The sequence below is a fragment of the Mauremys reevesii genome, linkage group 7 (assembly GCF_016161935.1).
Source record: "Mauremys reevesii isolate NIE-2019 linkage group 7, ASM1616193v1, whole genome shotgun sequence".
Taxonomy (NCBI): Eukaryota; Metazoa; Chordata; order Testudines; family Geoemydidae; genus Mauremys; species Mauremys reevesii.
Genome location: NC_052629.1, coordinates 53000113 through 53023107, shown reverse-complemented (window position 1 = coordinate 53023107; position 22995 = coordinate 53000113). Strand labels below are relative to the sequence as shown.

Genomic DNA, 22995 nt, shown 5'->3' with positions numbered 1-22995 from the left:
TTCATCAGGGTTCTGATGGTGCCTCATATTGGAGGAAATAAAGACCTCTCACTTTTAATTAAAGTGCAGACTATTTTTCACAATGAAGATAATACAGCTGGGATCCTGAGTGCCTGAGGCTTTCCTTTTATAGAAAATGTAAACAACAAAGAGGAGAAATGAAATCATCCCAAGAGGGGGAAAAACCCTGCACTCCCCTCAAGGCAACATGTGTGTCACTTTACCAAGAAGGAATCACAAAATGGCTCCTTGACCCGCATAAGGCTAGCTACTAGCATGACACCCGTGAAGCCACTAATCTGTGCCACTGACAATGTATGTAATGCACCTTCTTCACGTTGTCCGAGTATTGAGCTCTCACATAAAGCCACCAGAGACTGGTCAGTCAAGTCACCTCTACAGTCATCTAGTCTGTAATTAACATCACAAAAGATATAGACCACCCCCCTCCCTGGTAGGTCAACGCTCCATATCCCAAGCATTATTAGGTGACACTAAGTATTTCTGCCACCTCTGTTTTAGGTTGAAACCCTCCTCTTTTCCCAAAATCCCTGTGACAACAGCCCCTCCCCAGCGACAGCTGCTTTTTGTGCCTCGCATTTCTAACAGGTACCATAATCAGGAGTAGCAGACTGCACATAGCATAAAGTGATGCAAGTATTTTAATTTTAAATTACCTATATTTTGTTAATTTTATATTAATTGAATAAAACAGATATTATTACTCCTCAGCTCCTAGCATATCATAATTATTTTGCTTGTACAAGAGAGCAGACTCAGATAAGGGAGCCTCCCCAAGGACTAAGAAAGGGGTTTCTTCAGCTCTTTCTGCTCTAGAAGAAATTACGCTCCCCTGGAGAAGCTTAACAAAAACACCTTTGCAGGGCTGCAGGTATTTTGGCATCCTCCTTGCTTGGGTCACCCCACGAGTTCTGCCTAACCCTTTTTAAGGAAGTGATTATACAGCCAACTTCCAAAATTCTCTAATAAAAGGCACATAAGGGGCATAAATGAGTCCAAGTTAAAGAGCACATATACACACAATCTTTGGCCAAGCAAATCTGAAAAACTGATCCAGACCAACTGAATTTCCTTAAAGATGATGATCAAATGAGGAAAAACAAAATGAGCCAAACTCACTGGAATTATGGAGCTACACCAGAGATTATACTGACACACCTGCCATGAGAGGCAGCGAGAGCCATGTAATAACCTGCATTGAACATGTAGCTTTGACTCCCTCATCTGCACTCTGCCCATTAATCCATCCCCTTAAGACTTGTTTTAACACTCCAAACATCCAAGCAAAATCAAATAGCTACCATGTTTTAAAAAGAGTGCATGAACTATTTCCTGCCTTGATCCAGCATACGAAATTTATACACATAAATTACATGCACCTAAGGCCCAGGATGGACAATATTCAACCCTGGACCAATAATTGGTTTCAAGTCCAATAATCTCATGACCCATGAGGGCTAGAGATAGTTAGACTGAATGAAGCAGAAAAAAGGGCTTTCTACATAATGTAACTTCCACCCAGACCTGTCACTGTAGGATTTATTTATAATTTATATAGTGGCACAAGAATGAAGTAAGAAAACGTACTGCAAATATTTTTTCCACTGAGGTTAAAGTCATGTCCAGTTCTTTCTCCAGATGGTCACTTACACCACTAGTGTTAATCATTGCTTTGGTGGAGGAAATGGAACTTGAGTTCTCTACAACACTAACTCCCACATGATGGATGCATTGCACCAGTATTGCACCAGGTTTCTTGATGGATTTCAGCAAGACAGACATGATTTTTTGCCATCCTACTCTCCTTTTTAATTTTTCATTATTGAAGACAGACCCATTTTAAATAGATCAGCACCTGTCTCTTTCCCTGTTCTGAAAGGGGGCTGGAAGGAAAGGCTCTCACCCTCACAAGATGATCATATCACCCAGAAAACTGGGAGTCTCTCTGTTTTGGGGGACTCATCTCAGTTAGCTTTACATATTACATGACATTCTGGGATTTAAACTCAATCCAGTTCTGCTTCCTCACAAAGCTTTCATGATAGCGCTGCACTTGTCAGTGCACAGCAAAACTCTGTGCAGGGCAGATGCAGGCCTTTATGAAATGCCCTCAAGCCTGTTGCTGCCATTCCTGATAGCAGAAGGGACTACAAGAGAGAAAAAAACTTCATCTCCCAATAGCAACACACAGACAGACACACACACACAAACTTCAAAGAGGGAAGCAAAGGTAAAGTCAGGGAAAATGCATCAACCAGAGAGAATAGAAATCCTTTGACAGTTTAGGCTCATAGCTTGACTGTAATGACTGGACACGTGACAAAAGGTTCGGCTACCCCAGAATGAATCATTAATGACACTGTTTCATGCATGACTAAGAAAGCTAGAACTGGGTACTATTATTTAGATCTAATAAAAAAAATCTGAACTATCTGTTTGCTCTCACTGCCCTAGAATACTACTGGGTTTTATGTAACTGGCCTTTGGAGTGTAGAGCTAACGGATATCGCTGGCTAGCAGCATTCCTCCTGCACACCACTCTAACCAATTTAATGCCATCTGCTTCTTATCCTCTCCCTAAACTACATGAGTCACTTTAAAAATTAAAAAGGAGAGGGGGAGAGATATAAAGTGTAAGAAAGAAGATACATGGAGATGGGAATGTGCACTGCATGGCTCTCCTTTAGAAGTGTTGTGGGCAGGCCAATGATGGCCAGCTCTCCCCCCACACTTGAAGACAGCAGCACCAGGAAACCCTGCTCTCCTCCATAGAGATGATGGGCTAGAAGAGGAAAGTCTGCTATTGGCCTACACCCCTCACAAAGATCAGCTCCCTTTCCCAACTAGAGGAAACGAAGGTACTTCCCAACTCACGCACACAAGTATGTCCCCATTTGTGGGACAGTCCCCCTTTCCGAAACAGCAGCTCCCATTTGGGGAAAGAACAATGTTGAGGCACTGAATATTCTCCACCAAGGCCTTGAGTTACGCTTGTTGGTTGTTTTTCTGAGACAATATAAGAAACTAGTAAGGACTTTTACTACAGACAGTATTCATGACAGTAGAGAAACCACCACAGTACTAAGGGTAGGTGGCAGGGGGGATTAAAACATGCAATTTCAAGTTTCATCTGTCTTCAGGCTGCTTGACATATTATTTCTACCTTGTTTAACTCACAAGGATTTAATTCATCAACCCTATTTGCAGGATGTTAGTATTTGAAAATAAAATTACTAAAAACACATCAAAAATCAGTAAGTGTCCATTGTCATTTCATTCAAATTAAGGATCCAAAGAGAGAGGGAGAAAGAATCAATGCACTGTGTAAATATCTCTTTACTTTATAGGCTGGAGAGCTACATCGATTTTATATCGTAGAAGGAAGCCGAGAGCCTCATCTATCCTGATCACCAGATCTGGGAAAGGCAGTAGGGCCAAGAGGATTACAGATGTAAAATAAAATAGAGATCTGTTAGAATGCTGCTTATCCACTCTTTGCACCATATTTGATCTCCTGTCCAAATTTTCCCATACAAAAAAAGAAAGATTAGATATTAAGTTCAACTTACGTATCTACCTTTAAGACAAATAAGGAGATAGATTTTAGGCTCCAATGTTAGTAGATCTTTTTTAGCAGGTGCTCTTTATTCTAACATTTCTTTATCTTTTCAAAACATTGGCTACTATATTGATCATGTTGCTTCATCTCTGAAACAAATGCCATCTAAGAAAGCTAAAGCAATTCCTGGAGAACCAGGACACGCTGCATTATTCCTCTAAGACAGGATTTCTCAAGCTGGAGTCCAAGTCAGAGAGTCATGTCCAGGGCCGCCGGCCCCACTGATCAACTCCTCCCCCTCCCTCCCAGTGCCTCCTGCACACCGCTGATCAGCTGTTCAGTGGCGTGCAGGAGGCACTGGGAGGGAAGGGGAAGAGCAGGGATGGGGCACGCTCACGGGGGGAGGGGGCAGAAAGAGGCAGGGAAGAGGAGGGGCATGGCCTGGGGCTGAGCAGTGGCTTTGGGGCGGGGGTCTGTGAAAAATTGTAAATCAAAATGGGGGTCTTTGGGTTGCTAAAAAGTTTGAGAACCACTGCTCTAAGACACTGTTAAGTGATGACTGCAAGACTGAGATTTACAATCAGTGTTCAAAATTTTACAATCTCTATTTTTCTTCTTATAAGATACAGCTTGGACAGATTCTTCTAATTAAGAAAAGAAGATGGGATACATATTGAGAGGGTAAGACACTAGTTTGGGCATCTCTTCATTTATTCAGAGAACTTGTATCAAAACTGTTTTTAAAAATATGTAGCGCCTGTCTCATTCACAAAAAGATTCATTCATGAAAATGCAGTCTGCTATTCCACAGAACTAATTAAGGAACAGGAAAAACTACCAATCACTGAACTATTGTATTAAGATTTTAGCATGTTTATAATATCACTCTTCAGGCCAATATGTTTTTTGGAAATATCTAAGTCATAATAATAAGACCATAAGACTAAAGATAATAATTATTAGAAACTAGCCCTTATGTGACAACAAATAGGATGCATTTTGACTTTGATTCAGTTGACAATTAAGATCTCGGCCACATAGCACTCAAACCAGAGTGATGTGCAATTATAGAAATGTCTATATCTATTAGTCGCTTTAGATGTGGACCAGAACCATGCACTGTGTATGATTGTTTCCTATCCTTTTAATACAGTAGGAAGATACCATGGGCATTGTGTAATTGTTCATTTACTATGCACTTGTTCTTAATCCTGTTGTCCCCCACACCCCTCCACCATAAAAGTTCCAACTAAATACCATGCAGTGGCAACCAGCTGCGAAGGGAGAAGCTTCACTGGAATGATTTAGCCATCCTCTTGCAATATATCTATTCAAATTGCCAAATTCACATTATATATTACCATCTCATCAGCCAATCCGCACTCTATTCCCTAATGTTCTAAAAGCATGCTTGATCTCCCCAAGCTTGGAACAATGAGCTACAGCTGCTTCCACAAATAGGTAGCGCAAGAATGAGGGAATGTTCTATTTTCAAATTTCCCTAAGGAGTGGTCAATGGTTAGATTCACATAAAACGTATCGCAATCAAAGCAAAGTCACAGTGATTTATCATAAAATAATACACAAGGTTAGAGGAACATTTCACTAATTAATAGTTGTCCTATCTAAGAAAAACAAAATACTCAGTTGTTGTAATTATCTTGCCTAGTGACTCTCTCCAGAGGATACATTGTACCACGAGACATGCCTCTGGCCAAACATATTGATTTATATAAAGTAGTTTGAGGTTCTCACCCAGTTTATCAATAGTAGTGATTAAATCAGATGGAACAAATGAATCCAAGTCTGCATCCAAGATTCCTAGGGGATCCAGCTGAGCCACATGATGTCCACGGATCTAAATGGGTGCCATTAGGTAGGAAGAGGGAAGAGAGACACCAAGACAAAAAAAATCATTATAAATCAAGTCAGTAAAAAGGGAAAACTCGCCAATGTTTGTGCTCCCAACACACAGATAGCTCATGGAATCACACACACAAAAACCATACGAACAGTCATACTGGGCCAGACCAATGGTCCATCTAGCCCAGTAGTAGTCAACAATCCCTCAGAGTTTGAGGATGATTATCACCCATAAAATGATAGCCAGTTATCACAGGTGGATCTGTAGGTGACTAATTAGACCAATCCCTGATCCACAGCTCTTGTCACAGTTGAGGCAGGCATTTCCCTTTGGAAGGGCAGATTTGAATTGTAGAGTCAGCCTGCTGTGCATTCTGTCCTCTTTTCCTATTGCTCTGTTTCCTGTTGTCAGTGGCCAGTGCCAGATGTTTCTGGCAATTGGAGGTTTAGGGACATCCAGTGCATGGGGTTGTGTTCCTGATCATCTTGGCTAACAACCATTGATGGATCTATCCTCCATTAACTTATCTAATTCTTTTTTGAACCCACTTATACTTTTGGCCTTCATAACATTCCATGGCAATGAGTTCCACAGGTTGATTGTGCATTGTGGGAAGTACTTCCTTATATTTGTTTTAGATCCTGCTGCCCATTATTTTCATCAGGTGATCCCTACTTCTTGTGTTATTGTGAAGGGGCAAACACCACTTCCCTATTCACTTTCTTCTTACCATTCAGATTTTACAGATCTCTAACATATCCCTCCTTAGTCATCTTTTTTTCTAAGATGAACGATCCCAGTATTTTTTCTTCCCCCTTGTATGAAGCTGATCCATGCCCCTAAGCATTTTGTTGCCCTCCTCTGCATCTTTTCCAATTTAATAATTTTTTTTGATGGGCTGACCAGAACTGCATACAGTATTCAAGGAGCAGGCATACCATGGATTTATATAGCAGAATTATGATATTTTCTGTCTTATTATCTATCCCTTTCCTAATGGGCTCCTTACATTCGGTTAGCTTTTTTGATTGCTGCTGCACACTGAGTGGATGTTTTCAGGGAACTATCCACCATAACTCCAATGTTTCTTTTGTGAGTGATAACAGCTAATTTGGATCCCATCTTTTTTTTAATGTATAATTTGGATTATTTTTCGAAGGCGCAATATTTTATACTTAACATTGAATTCATCTGCTATTTTGTTGCACAGTCACCTAGTCTAGTGAGATCCCCTTTGTAACTTTTTGCAGTCAGTTTTTTACTTAACTGTCTTGAGTAATTTTGTGTTGTCTGCAAATTTTGACACTTTGCTGTTCACCCCTTTTTCCAGAACATTTATGAATATGTTGAATAGCACAGGTTCCAGTACAATTCCTTTGGGGACCCTGCTGCTTATGTCTCTCCACTGTGAAAACTGAGCAATTATTCCTACCCTTTATTTCCTATCTTTTAACCAGTTACTGATCCATGAGAGGACCTTTCCTCTTATCTCAGGTCTGCTTACTGTGCTTAAGAGCTTTTGGCGAGGGACTTGAAGGCTTTCTAAAAGTCCAAGTACACTGTATCAACTGGATTACCTTTGTCCACACACTTGCTGACACCCTCAAAAATTCTAATAGATTGGTGAGGCATAATTTTCATTTACCAAAGCCATGTTGATTCTTCCCCGCCATATCGTGTTCACCTATGTGTCTGGTTGAAACTATACTAAAGAATAAAAGTATCAGTCTGCCTAGGACTGATGTTAGGCCTGTAATTACCAGGATCGCCTCTAGAGATGTTTTTAAAAACATGTGTTATATTAGCTACTCTCCAGTCATCTGTTACTCAGGCTGATTTAAGTGATAGGTTACATACAACAGTTAGTAGTTCTGCTATTTCATATTTGAGTTCCTTCAGAACTCTTGGGTGAATACCATCTAGTCCTGGTGACTTATTGTTTATTTTATCAAATTATTCCAAAACTTCCTCTACTGATATCTCAATCTAGTGCAGTTCCTCATATCTGTCACCTAAAAAAAATAGCTTGGGTGTGAGAATCTCACCCAGCTCCTCTACAGTGAAGACCGATGCAAAGAATTCATTTAGCTTCTCTGCAATGGGCTTGTCTTCCTTTTGTGCTCCTTCAGCACCTCAATTGTCCAGTGGACCCACTGACTGCCAAGCTTTCTGCTTCTGATGTAAAAAAAAATTGCTGTTAGTTTTTTGCATTCTTAGCTAGTCGCTTTTCTGATTCTTTTTTAGCCTGCCTTATTGTACTTCTACACTTGATTTGCCAGAGTTTATGCTCCTTTTTATTGCCCTCAGTAAGACCAAACTATTAATTTTTAAAATATGCCTTTAACCACCATTTTCCCCTGGATTCTTTAGTTATGGTGGCTTTTTTTTTGGTCCTCTATTTTGTGGTTTTTATTTGGGGTATATATTTAGTTGGAGACACATACCCCACTAACATTAAATTTCACAATGTAGTGCCCTATGAACGGAAAATAAGGAGTACTGTCACTGGATATATGCCCAATAATCTCTATTATGAACACTGACCTCAACACTGGGGACAAAAGAAATTATGTTCTCTCTATCTTGCTACCTTTCAGTTTAATTTTTGAATTGTACATAAGCAGCAATTTCTGATGGAGATTACAATTTATCTATATTCTGTAAAGCTCTGGGCAAATTTAAGGAACTATGTATATATTTTATAATAGTAATTTGTCACTCTTTTCATTTCCCTTTTCAGGTACTAATATAAAACTTCCACACACAGCTTGTTTTTTTTTAAATTAATGGATAAATTAAAAGCAACAAAGAATCCTGTGGCACCTTATAGACTAACAGTCTGTTAGTCTATAAGGTGCCACAGGATTCTTTGTTGCTTTTACAGATCCAGACTAACACGGCTACCCCTCTGATACTGGATAAATTAAGAGTCACTTGACTACAATTTAATTCAATATACTAGTGTCCTAAACTTCAGTGAAAATAAACTATAATACCAAGGGCTGAACTAGAATTTTAGTATAAGAGGTAGCAACTGTGGACATTTCTTAAAATGCAGTTGTACTCTTCAAAGTGACTCTGTTAAAATGCCATCATGGAGTTTTGTATTTGCGTCTATTTTCCATATGACGTGCTTGGTTTACAAAGAAAAGAAACAAAACAGCGTTCTACAATTGCCAGTCTTGTAAATTTAGCATTGATCAAGCCAGAGTTGTTGTGCATTGTCACCAGTATTAAAAGTTCCACAGGTCACATTATGCTCTTGACACCTGTGCAACCTCATTGTTCACAATGGTTACACAAGTGTATTTGATTGGAACTGAGCAAACAATTCTGTTGATGCTCAAGATGGAACAGAATCTTCAGCTCCATCAGTGTTTAGCTGTGTTTGTTCTGCAGCATTAACAGAAGAAGTAAAAGTAACTCATTTGGGGCACTAGCATTAACAGCTATAATTCTGAAAAAAAAGCAGAATCTGTCAATTAAAATGGTGCCATTTTATGTACATCTTTTTAGCATACAGCCACACTTTCAAAAATGTGAAGTGTGGAGGTAACTCCACACTCCAGAAAGGAAAATTCAGCATTTCATTTCTGCAGCAGCTATATATGCATACACAAAGTGCCCAGTATTCATAAGTCTATTTGATGATCACATGGTTCATTGAAAGCACAAAAGAGTAACATTGTCTATTACAATATAAAATGCTAGATATAGCATATACGTTTTCTTTTTTCAATTGCTACTTCACATTGATTTAGTTTACAAGATACAAATGGGGAGGGGGAATTCAGGTTCAATGTTGCAGCAGTGTGGGAGAAAATATTTTTTTAAAGTCTTTGTCCCCATTCATGCATCTTTCCCAAGAAAGAGCCAAATAATAGAAAAAACATGTTCTGATTCCAGAATTCTAATTATTGCTCATGATAAATGAAGCTAAAAGGAAGACAAATTGATCCCTATATGACCAGTTGGACCAATCAGGGCTGAGAGCTTCAAGGCTGTGTTTAATTTTTAAAATTAAATATGACAAGTCATAGAGTCTGGAAACTGCCATGTGAAATTTGCAAGCAAACCTGGGATTCTTGCTCATGGGTTCAGCAGAAATTCGGTATATTGTAGAGCTGATTAAACCTGTCACCCAGGAATCAAGTTTACAGACTACACTTTCTCCTTGTCGTTCAAGAGAAGTCCCACTCTCCAGGGCTAGTTCCATGGAATAGCACAGAGTTCCCCTACATCAACATTTACATTAATACTATTTATATCAATGTTTAATATATACACACACACACACACACACACATGCCCTCGCTACAAAATAAGTGGGATATTAAGGTTCCTAAACTCTACCCTATGCATATAAAATTATGGCAATGGCATGCAATAGAGTTTCTCAGGGAAAAAAAAGGTAGCCCAAAAGAATGGTGTGGAAATTCAGCAGACACAGTCTGAAATGAGAGCCATTAACAACTGGCTACTGACTAACCCACCCCCAGACTTTGGACAAGAGGTAACGGTGCTGGGAAGTTGTCACTAGGACAGTGATGCAGGAGTCAATAAATGTATTAAAAGTTAAATGTAAATTATGCTTATGCAGTCCCTCTCTAGTCAGTGGACCACATGGGAAGTTCTTGAATATGCTACTGCCTTTGAGCTAACAGAGCTAAGTCTTTTAGCTCAGGCAGTAAAGGTTCATGCTTTTATGAACAGAGGTCCCAGGTTCAATCTCCGCTATTGATGATCCAGCGGGGATGCCATGTTACACTAAATTGCTTATTATTCTGGTAGTATTTTAGATTAAGTTAAAAGGTGAAAGAAGGCTTTCAAAGCAAGGAATGCATGAAGTGCAGCAAGACTGCCACTTTTAAAGGCTTTGTAGAAAACTGAACAAGAAGGTAAAAGTCCATTGTACCCTTTCTAAATAGGAAAACAACTGACTAGGACTCCCACTAATAAAATAGGGGGGAAATGTACATTTTTAGAGCCATTTAAAAGTAAATTAAGAGAAATCCTCTTGTAATCAGCTAAAATGGTGCAAAAAAGAAAAATGTGCCCTTTTGTGCCCAGTTTTCATGAGATAGTGTTTGGACACAAACTGAAAATTTCAGTTTCTGCTATCTCTCTCCCTGCCCTTTGATTCTGACTTCCTGAAAGCAAGGAGATGCCAGTGCTTTCTGCTGAATCAGTTAGATGGATACAGCAATTTCCTAGCTCAACAGCGTTCCCTCCCCTCCTTCACCATGGAAGCATATCCATCCTCCTCTGGGCTAGGATGACATCTCCAAAGTCATGCTAGTCTCTCACATGGTAGGGTAATATTCTAATATCCTGATCTCACTAAAGTAAGTGACAAAATTCACTGATTAAGACCAGGATTTTATCTTCAGGGCCCAATCCAGCAAACACTTCTGACCGAAACCTAATACTTATTACTGCAAGTAATCTCATCTGAACTCATGGTAGTAAGCAATATTCCCTGTAGGTAGAGCTTGCAAGATTGAGCCTCTCAATATATTTCCATTGGGTATTATTTTTATTTTCTGTCATTTCCAGGTTTTATCCTGATCAACTGCACAAACTCAGGAAAGAGGGAAGTAATAAAAAGCAAAGGGAAACAATTTTCTATGGATATTGACACTTTCAATTATCTTCTGTTAATTAATCTCTAACAGATAACTATTCCAAGACAACATAACATAAATCACGTGAGGTATAACAGTAAAAGTCTCACAAAAAGCCATCTGGCTAAAAAATATTTAATTATTACATTCAGTGACAGTAAATGTCAAAAGAAGTACTTCTGCACTACACTTAGATTTATCATTTGAATAATATTTGCCACTCTTGGCAAAACAATTTCAAGACACATTATTTTTAGGGATGCATGTAAATCACAAGTCTGACAGTGTTCCTGGTTTTTAATGTTAATACTAAAAATAAGCTAAATTATTGAAGTAGGAAAAAAATTGTGAGAATGCTATGTGAAGAATAATGCATACAAATTTACAATGTGTTGTGAAATGAGTTAATACTTTACATACTAGTGCAAGGGTGAATGCACAGAAGGGAATTCTTTTCAAAGGTGTTTTAATGTTGTCAAATATTGGTTTCCTCCTCACCCTATTAAGGAAAATTCCAACAATTCCAATAAACCAATTTAAGCTTAATTGACTCTATGCCTTCAAAATCAGAGGGTTTCCCCAACTGTTTTGTTTTGCAGACCATTTCATAAGAAAATATTTCATTCTACAGACCCTAGGACAGGCTACTTCGAACAATCCACCCAACGTAGCTTCAAAACCTTTGTTTGAACTAATAAGATATAACAGAAGATGATATGGAAGCAGTTTGTTTGTACATTTTATTGTATTATTGTGCTTATACTTTTTTTTTAAAAGTAAAGAACCCAACTGATTTCTTGAGATCACACCAAAGTTCAGCCTGTGTTTAGAATCTGCTGTGTCAGTGAGGACAAAAAACTAAACCCAGGGTAACCAGACGCAGGTTCCAGTGGTAGTCTTTGGGGTAAATTGTGAAGTGACATGAGTGGTAATATAATTTACACATCAGGCATAAGTGGTACAGTGGTTTTACCTGCCTCAATTTGGCAAAATGACTAACTTACACCTCATAGATGATGGTGAGTGGGAGCGGTAAAGAGGTGCAGCAAAAAGCAACTGATGGGAATGTCCAAGATACAGCAAGTCCCCTAACTCTACATTGTTTCCCGGAAGTCATGCTAGGAACAGTCTGTACAAAAGCATATTTTAGAGACCCATTTATATTTATAGGGAAAGAAAGAAAAAGTGATGAGGCATTTCCATGAACTACATTAAAATTAATGGTTAAGATAGCATTGTAATTTAGTAAATATTAAGTAAGGTTCTATAATTAATCACAATGAAAGGCATTTTAATCAATCATTTTAATGGAATTGTTTGTCACCCGTAGAGAACTAATACAGAAGGGCAAAACACAAAAACCTCATATGAGCCCCTTCAAATTGCCTGGGGCAGGAATGCTCCTATTCAAAACTCAGGGTCAAATAATTTTGCACTGGATCCAAAAGTTGAACAGTCTTATTTTTCAGTTCATATATGGCTGAAATTCTTGAAATAATGTTTCTTGCAAGATTTCAGCCAAAGGTGGTAAAAATCTACTTAACTTCTTGAGAGATTTCCACTATTTGTGTCTAAAATTTCAGGCAAACAATGAATAAGATTTAAGTGTAATTACAGAACATAAACACTAGCTCCTATTTGGCTTCAAACGTAAACATAATCCCAATCAAGAACTGAAGGATATATGACTCTGAAAAAGGAGGATGAAGTTTGAGGTGATCACAACAAAGATTCAAGACTTTCTCCCTCTCCCCACATTGGTTTCAGAGTGTGGCAGCAGCAAAATAAGAAAAATATATCAATACAGATATCATCCCTGTCAACATCTATGTATAGTAACAGATGGAAAATTTGCATCAATATTCATATACAGTTTTTGCACAAATTTAAGCACAGATTATCAGAAGCATGTGCTTTAGATTTATTATGCCTTGTGGAGAGATAAGGAATCTTATAGTTGATCTTATGAGAGAAATCAGGAAATTTACTTGGAAATATTTTAGTGTTTTTTTGCGGGGAGGGGGAGGAAAAGGATTAACATAAATTACTATCCCATTTTGTATGAAGTCCTTCTTCACAGAATCTAGAATCCAGTATTAGAAAAAAGCAGTACATTTATTGAATTTCCCAATAGAAGGGCCACAAAGCAGTCTACTACAAAAAGCACAAAACTAGCAAGTCCAAGAAATCAAGTTTTAGATCTTTCTCCATTATATTTAATTACACTGCTCTACAGCCAAAATGCTTCTGAAATAAATGTAGTCAAACTTTACTAATTCTGGGTCACTGAGAACGAAAATGATGCTTAAAATTGTTGATGGGCTCTAGTTTTCAAGACATGCTATTGGGTCAGTATATACGACCCTTGACTTGGGAATAGCAGAGGATAAGTGAGTTATAAAGGGAAGGGATCTCAATTTAAACCAGAAATGACTAATATACATCTTTGACTGGATCTATGAATAAATCTATGACTGGGTTTGGACAGTACTTGCTTTTTAGGCAAAACACTGAATGATGCAATCTGAAGCTGGTATTGCGTCATACATGATATGAATTGCATCATGTTATTCCTAGAAGTCATGGATGATGCAATCATAACGAAGCTTACATCACTCTGCTGAACAAATTGCCCTATATCAGCTCTAGAAATCATACAGTGTTGTGCTCTCTTATTTGTCAGTGTTTGATTTTGCAAAGGGACACATTTCTGTTTAGCCAAAGTGAGCAGAGATGCCTCGTACTTGTGTGAACAGTGCAGATAACTTCTGCTATGTTTGTGGTGAAGTGACTTTTGCATCACAAAAGCGCAGTATAACCACTATGGTTAAGAAAGCCTATCACCTTTATTTTGGTTGCAAAATTGGAGATCAGGACAAGAGGTGGGCCCCACACATATGCTGCAACACTTGTGCAACAAATCTTCGCCAGTGGTTGAACAGGAAAAGGAAATCTATGTCTTTTGCAGTGCCAATGATTTGGAGAGAGCCAACAGATCATACCAGCAATTGTTACTTCTGCATGGTACCTCCCGTTGGGAAAGGTGTGTCAAAGAAGAAAAAGTGGACTGTGCATTATCCAAACATTCCATCAGCTATACGCCCAGTACCCCACGGAGAAGGACTGCCGGTTCCTGATGCACCAGAATCATTCTCACTTGAGTCAGACGAGGAAGAGGAAGAGGATGAAACTTCTGGTCCTGAACCATCAATGTCACAGGACCCACATTTTCTCCCATCCTCCTCCTCTGAACCACACCTCATAACACAAGGTGAACTTTAAATTTAAATTTAATTTAATTAATAATTGGAGATATACCAATCTCCTAGAACTGGAAGGGACCTTGAAAGGTCATCTAGTCCAGCCCCCTGCCTTCACTAGCAGGACCAATTTTTGCCCCAGATCCCTAAGTGGCCCCCTCAAGGATTGAATTCACAACCCTGGGTTTAGCAGGCCAATGCTCAAACCACTGAGCTATCCCTCCCCCCGAATGACCTTGTCAGGGATTTGGAACTACCCAAGAGTAAGGCAGAGCTGTTGGGCTCCAGACTACACCAGTGGAATCTCCTGGCAGGTGACGTTAGGGTTTCCATGTTCCGTGACCGTCAAAAGGATCTTGTCCCATTCTTCTTCATGGAAGGTGATCTTGTAGCCTGCAACAACATCGATGGTGTGATGGCAGCCCTCAACATCATTCACGATCCAGATGAGTGGATGACTGTTCACTGATTCATCGAAGATGAGACTTAAAGCTGTTTTACTGCATAATGGAAATGTTTTGCCATCAATTCTAGTTGGTCATGCAGTCCATATAAAAGAAACCTATGACCGGGGCGGCTCTAGCAATTGGCGCCGCCCCAAGCAGGGCGGCACGCCGCAGGGGGCGCACTGGCTGTCGCCGGTCCCGCGGCTCCGGTGGACCTCCTGCAGACGTGCCTGCGGAGGGTCCGCTGGTCCTGCAGCTCCGGTGGAGCATCCGCAGGCATGCCTGCGGGAGGTCCACCCGAGCCGAGGGACCAGCGGACCCTCTGCAGGCATGCCTGCGGGAGGTCCACCGGAGCCGCTTGCTGCCCTCCCGGCGGCATGCCACCCCAAGCGCGCGCTTGGTGCGCTGGGGTCTAGAGCCGGCCCTGCCTATGACAACATGAAACAACTTTTGAGGTGCATAAACTATGACCAACATCAGTGGCAGCTTTGTGGTGATTTGAAGGTTGTTGCTCTCTTGCTTGGTCTGCAGACTGGATACCAAAGTACTGCTGTTTTCTCTGCGAATGGGATAGTCGTGCAAGAGATTCCCACTACATCAAGAAAGATTGGCCACTCCGACAGTCATTGGAGCCTGGAAGGAATAGTGTTCAGCATCCACCACTTGTTGAATCAAGGAAGATTTTGTTACCACCCTTACACATCAAGCTGGGTCTGATGAAGAACTTTGTCAAGGCCATTGACAAAACTCAAGCAGCTTTCAAGTACCTCCGTGGAAAATTTCCAAGGTTAAGTGAAGCTAAGATAAAGGAAGGTGTCTTTGTTGGTCCTCAGATTTGTGAACTTCTTCGAGATGATGCATTTGACCATGCACTGCGTGGCAAGGAAAAGATGGCATGGAAAGTCTTCCAGTTAGTGGCAATAAATTTTCTCGGAAACAACAAGGCAGACAACTACAGGTTGTTGGTGGAAAACCTCCTCAAGGCATACAAAAGCCTTGGTTGCAACATGTCATTAAAGATACATTTTTTGCACTCTCATCTAGATTTTTTTCCACCGAACTGCAGAGCAGTGAGCGACGAGCACGGCGAGCGATTTCACCAGGACATTGCACCAATGGAGAAATGCTATCAGGGCAAATGGAGCCCATCAATGCTTGCAGACTATTGCTGGACAGTGACAAGAGATGCTCCATTTAATGAATACAAGAGACAAGCCAAGAAGCGCAGAGTAGACACTGAATAGGACTAAACTATGTACATAATAGTTTTTTGCCTTTTGTTTCATAATAAATTTTGTTTATATAACCCTTTTGCTGATTTTTAAAGTGTTACATAAACAGGACAGGTGAAATATTATCATGTAAAGCAACCATAAACACATGAAAAGACCTAGGTTTACAATTTATGATTAAAACTCTACTATCTACACAATATACATAGACATAAAATGTAAAAACTTAAATAACTTAGAAACAGTAGCCAATCAGTTGTTTTAATTGTCATACTTGAATTCAGCACATCAAAATACATAATAAATAGCACATTTTATCTCTGAAACAGACGACTTCTCAAAAATTGTAGACCAGTGTTATCTGACAGAGAAGCATTTACAATTGATAGCATCTCTTCAACACAATTTATAAAGAGGATTAGATACATCTATAATCACCAAAATGCTTTTAAGTAATCCTTTCATTATTTTGTCATGGAGATCCCTAAAATACACAAAGACACCTCTATTGCATCAATTAAGTCAGGAAATATATAGTCCCAAATAAAGGAACGTTTGTGTTCTCTGGGTATTTTGTTTCCAATTGCTTTTTTTAGCATCAAAGCAACCAAACATTCCGTAATTCTTGCTGCCACATCAACAAAATTTTGCTATAGATTTTACATAAGTGAAGGAACAACAGGCTGGTGTGAAACTGACCGTGTTTTCTGCATAGACTACTTTTATTTAAGTGACTTCTATGACGGGACTATTTACATAGGTCTTTGCACCTATTTACCATACTGTAGTATGCATTAATTTAACACTTTGGAACATATTTAGCATCGGGATAAGGATGCTACTTCTCAACCAAATGACACCATAGAATGAACTGAAAGGGAAATAACCTAAACAAGTCACAAAACTATTTTCTCCAACTTTCGTATTCACAGTGATTGGGATTCACATTTTGCTGAATTTGCTCACTCATTCAAAGTATACTGCTTCCTTTTTTCCAGGGAAAGAGAACTCAGAAGGTAAAACTGATATATATATCACAGTGGCTTTCCCTTGTCTGAGAACAGATTCAGATAAAGCAAAGCATATTGTGGAGAACAATGAAGAGTTTCATTTCACTACACATACCTTAATGAAAAAAATTAGACATTAATTCAGCTACTGTTTAAGCTACTGCACAATATGCAACGGATTGTATTATCACTTATTACACAGGAAAAATCTGCTCAAGCGAAAAAGCTGGATTTCAGAACATTTCTTTATTCTGACTCAGTTCTCCATCTGGATGGAGTTAGATGAGCAGGTGGAGCGGAGGATCAGCTGCTTTGGTGAAGAGGAAAAACCCTAGAGGTGCTCCAGTTCCACAGTGATGCGTGAAATAAAAGAACCAAGATGAATTCAACTGTACCTGCTCTGATATGGACAACCTTTGTGCTACTGTCACTTAACTTTATCCCAGTTGTCCAGACTGGAACAAACAGAGGTTATCGGTCTCTTAAAAATGTTATGAGGATCAATATGTATTGTAGTACCACTTAGTGAGGTTCAGGCCTATAATGGGGTCCCCGAGCTACACGCTGTATAAACAGTATAAAAAGACAGTACCTGCACCAAAGAGTTTACAATTTAGGCATAAAACAGATGGAAAAAACACAGACGGGGGAAACACAAGAAAGCAATCAGTTAATATTTGCAAAGTGCTTTTAAAAGGAAACTCCCTCCCCCATATAATACTAAGTAGCAATAGTACACTTACTTGATATGCTCTGATCAATGACTGCACAGCCAGGTGGTCCTCAACCAGTTTTTCAGCTTTACCTGGTGTCTTTGCCAATCCATGACTCTGAAACAACAACTCTCTGCTTTTCGAAAGATCTGGTAAGTGTGTCTGGTAAGCTTGACCAGGAGGAGCCCCAGCGTTAGCATTTCGGAAAAACAAATCCCAAGACTGGACAAGGTTGCAGAGAAGAGGGATGAACAGAAAAGGGGAAGGAAGGAAGAAAATTGCTTTATTAGATCAAATAAAACCCATGATTCAAAGCAGTAACTTTCCACGTGACAGTGAATGTGGCAACATAAGAATGGCCATATTAGGTCAGACCAATGGTCCATCTAGCCCAATGCCAGATGCTTCAGAGGGAATAAACAGAACACGGCAACTGTGCAGTAATCCATGCCCTGTTGTCCAGTCCCAGCATCTGGCAGTCAAAGGTTTAGGGACACCCAGAGCATGGGGTTGCATCCCTGACCATCTTGGCTAATAGCCATTGATGGACCTATCCTCCATGAACTTTTCTAATTTTTTTTAACCCAATTATACTTGTGGCCTTCACAACATCCCCAAGCATTGAGTTCTACAGGTTGTGTAAAGAAGTTTGTTTTAAATCTGCTATTAATTTCATTGGGTGACCCCCTAGGGCTCTTGTGTTAGGCAAAGGGGTAAATAACACTTCCTTATTCACTTTCTCCACACCGTTCATGATTTTACAGACCTCTATCATATCACCTCTTAGTTGTCTCTTTTCCAAACTGAAAAGTCCTGGACTTTTTAATCTCTCCTCATACGGAAGCTGTTCCATACTAATAATTTTTGTTGTCCCCCTCTGTACTTTTCCCATTTCTAATACAGCTTTTTTGAAATGAGGTGACAAGAACTGCACACAGAATTCATTTGGGTGTACCAGGGATTTATACAGTGGCATTATGATATTTACAGTCTTATTATCTATCCCTTTCCTAATAGGGCCTAACATTATTACCTTTTTTGACTGCCACTGCATACTGAGCGCATGTTTTTCAGAGAACTATCCACAATGACTCCAAAATCTCTTTCTTGAGTGGTGACTGCTAATTTAGTCCCCATAATTTTGTATGTAGAGTTGGCATTATGTTTTGCAATATACATTACTTTGCATTTATCAAACACTGAATTTCATCTGCCATTTTGTTGCCCCAATCACCCAGTTTTGTGAGATCCCTTTGACAGATCTTTGGCCGCCACATGCATTTTGTGCCGCAATTTCAGACAAGATTACATATACACTGCCGTGTATCCCCTCCCACCCTCATGTTCTGTGGCAACTCCATGGTACCAGCTAAATGTAAAACTATTATTGCTGTTTCATTTCTAGGGATTTTACTTCTGCTATGCTATAGAGCTGTCCATTATGCCACTGGAGAATGAAAAATAAATTCCAGCTTGCTAACTGTACAGATAAAGATGACCTGTCAGACGGGCATTTCAAAAAGTCAAGTAGTATAATTTTTTTTGCAGGGGGAAGATGGGTTGGTTGGCTATTTTAGAGAAATCTAAAGTGCAACATTGCTAAAAGCATAACATTATCCATCCAGTCCATTTACCTATGATGTTAATGCAGGCAAACATTAGATATATAACCAGGAGAATTCTATTATTGCATCTATAAGATTTAAATCTGAAAGCTTTGATTAATAAAACAGGCAGGTTTCATTAATTATATTATAAGGGTTTTTGGATACTCCAGTAGTCTTCTCTTCAGGTCCAATCCTTGAGCTGTTCACTCAAGCAGATGTCTTATCGACTACATTTAGAGTTTTGTCTGAATGAGTTCAGGATTAGGCTCTTTTCTTCAGCATCTCAAGCTATTACACGGTCAACCAGACTTCAGGCTGTGATTTCAAGGTTATGCAAGTGGCTGTGATGCATAATTTACAAGGATACTCATTTCAAAAGTCAAAATGTCACAAACAAAAGATCCACCTATTTGCATCAGCTAATCCTATTCAAATGTCTCCAGATTAATCATAACCATTTGAATTTAAGTCATAATATCCAGTTCCGCCTACAATTAACAAGCCTGGAGCTAATCCCTTCTCTGGTGTTAAATTTATTTCTCAGGCAACACATACAAATTCCTTGAGGTGCAACACAAATGCTGGCTTAAATGTAATACAATGAATAAGGAAAAAAACCAAGACAACAATCCCCTTCTTTTTCCACCACCACCCGGGTTCCCGAGCTGTATCGTTTCAGAGGAGAGTGTTGCTCTTCTAATCTAAACACATATGTTGCCGCACATCATTAAATGTTTTGATGATGACAGAAGTGGACAGCAGAACAACAGGACAAAATAAAAATAAAAACAAAAAACAAAACACAAACAATCCTGCATCATCAGGGGTTGCCTAGTAAATCTGTTCCACCTCTGATTTCTATCACTGGATTGGAAAAAATTGTTAATACTTCCCTCTTTCCCCCCTGAGCTAGTCAAACTGGGGAAAATTCTATGGCAAGATTTTTGTTTTAAAATTTTAAAACAAAAATGGATTTAATTAAACAAATGCCTAATTAGAACCTGACTGCTTAAAAAAACAAAACAAAACACCATCAGAAAAACCCTTCTGCACTGAACCCTTACAGCAAAATATGACATTAACCATCACATTTTAAACCCTTTGTCAGATATAGAACTACCACACAACTTGTCCTCATTGTTGTTACATCATCATCCTATTTCAACATTACTGGAAACCAAAAAGGACAATTGTGATTGCTTTCAAATAGATGGTATTTTCAGATACAGTAGAAGGTAAATGCCATGATGTGGAATTTAATTGCAATGCAGTCTCACTAGGCCAACTGTTAATCTTTATTTAAAGAAAAACCCTGAAAAGTTAGAAAAACTTCATTTTTCCCTAGTGGAACCAGAGCTCAAACACATGGTCTACAGAAAGTCAGAACAATATTGACTAGGTTGGAGACATGTTCTCTAAACTCTTTTACAGCTAATGGATTTGATTGTCCTTTGTAACCAAGGGTGCAGTAACCAGAGGTAGAAAGTCCGCCCAGTGGGGCCCAAAATGGGTTATGCTGACAGGAAAGAGGACAGGACAGGGCACCCAGGATGCACTGAATGAGCATATTCCAAGCTAGCCTCAACCCACAATGCTCCAAGAGGCTCCAAATGCAAGGTACAGCTTTTCTCTTTTCATGGTACCCTTAGAGAGAAAGGGGGCCTCCGTTGGTGCAAGTACACACACAACAGTAACCAAGTTCCCTCCCTATATGGCATCCCAGGCCCATGTGTCAGAAGGGTTCTATTCTTGGGTCTGACACAAATTGGGTAACCCATACAATCCCTCTGTGCCTGAGCATTCTCATCTGTAAAATGGCAATACTGTTTCCCACCTCACTGGGGTTTAGTGATATTCAGTATTTGTGAAACACTGAAATTCTAGGACCAGGTATTATTTCAGTGGCTAGAGCTGACAAAATGTTATTTGTGGTTTAGATCGGGTGTTTTAAGAGACTCCCAGCTCTAGAGTCTCTGATGTTCTTTATTCTTATTTACATTAATTTTAAACCTATTTGCAAACAATTTACTATGCAGTTGCTTTGCTGTATTGTTCCAGGGAGCCCGAGTGACTGAAAGTTCTGCACTGTATACACATGGCCCGGAACTGGCATAAATCAGAGCAACTTGTTAACCAAACAGACTGGGCTCCTCTATTCCCTCCATCCCCCATCCACACCCATTAAACTTGAAGCAAAACAACACTTCTCTAATTCCTTAGAATGCTTTGTTTCATCTCCAGCCACCGGATATGTTTTAAATGCATCACTTTGGCTAGCAAAAGCAGGATGGATACCTCCCGCCTCCCCCATATGATTTTTTCTTGAAGTTATTTGGTATTCATGCTAATTTTAAGCTAGTAGCAATAACCCACTACTTTTAGAAGTTTATTCATTCACAAGAGGAATTTGGTTTGTAATCTCAGCATTAACTCTTCTAGAGCACACAGTCAATTGCACTATTGATGAGCTGCAATTTCCCTTCACTCTTCTCCCCCCCCTTTGCCATCCCATTTATCTAGGGAAATTCAGACTTCTTACAGAGTCATATTTTGTCAACTAACTCGGTAGTTTTGGGGTTTTAATTCATTATTAAAAGTTCCTTTCTGAAATGCACAGGATTCAGAGAAACAAGAGGAAATGAGCTAGTCTTTCAACCAGATGTCACTGGACATAGAGTTCTGCCCAGCAGGGTACTTGTACCTAGGGGCATATTGTCAAACACCTGTATCTTCAAAAATGGTGCCACACAGACTGTCACCATCTATTTATTCAGGATTTATATTTAGTCCATTAGGAGTTTTCCCATCTGATGCTCATTGATGCTGCTGGTTAGGTAGAAGCTCCTTCTCTACAACACAGCCTCCCACTTAATGCCCAACAGCTTGATACACACCTCATTTTGAGGGGAAGAGAAATATTTTAGTGGGGATTCAGTTGCTTATCTCCCCTCCTCCCCCACCCCACATTTTTCCTGCATAAGGGAATATTTGAACCCAAGAGATGGAAATCCTTTCAATTCTCATAAAAACTATTCTGAAGTCACTGAAAAAGAGGTCCTGTACTTCCCCATCAATTAGGTATGGGTACAAGTAGATAGGTTGAACATCTGCATTTAATGCTTGAATACTGGGCCTTCACTGTATCCTAGGACAGGTACTAGACAGATCAAAACTGTATGACTATTCCAATGTAGTACCGAGTCCACATTTTACTAATATCATAAGAAAGGTATTCTGACTCTAGTGTAGGAAATCTGAGAAGGCATACCGCCTTGGGTCTTGGAAGTGCATATCTCTGGAATGATACCACATACATCAGAGTAGAAGGTTATTTCTATAATTCATGGGATACTACCCATTTGAAATTCAAATTCCCTATAAATGATTCCATGTCAATCTTAAAGACCTAGGCCCTGATCTTGCAAACACTTATGTACATGCTTAACTTCACTAAATCCCATTGATTAAATTAGCATCCAATCCCATTTGATTAATCCCCTCCTAACTAAACCCTACCCAAACAATTTAAACAACAAAATCCAGACAAGTATTTGGGTTATTTGAACTTTTTTTAAAACAAAGTTAGCAACATAAGCAAAGCATTATCACTTAATTCATTGCTTCTAATCAGACACAACACAACCAATTTGAGTTTGTGA

The 22995-nt window shown here is 39.3% G+C and overlaps 1 protein-coding gene across 4 annotated transcripts in view; it reads right to left on the bottom strand.

The window, feature by feature from the left end:
• OGDHL (oxoglutarate dehydrogenase L) overlaps positions 1–22995 on the bottom strand; it is a 117221-nt gene that overhangs the window by 75194 nt on the left and 19032 nt on the right. For 3 of the 4 annotated variants that reach the window (XM_039481683.1, XM_039481682.1, XM_039481684.1), the window contains exons 3-4: positions 17760–17951; positions 5336–5438 (exon numbers count right to left, since the gene is read on the bottom strand). In XM_039481683.1, the coding sequence (XP_039337617.1) occupies positions 5336–5438; positions 17760–17951 (295 nt within the window). The remainder of the gene's footprint in view (positions 1–5335; positions 5439–17759; positions 17952–22995) is intronic. The other variant, XM_039481685.1, reaches the window with a different exon arrangement.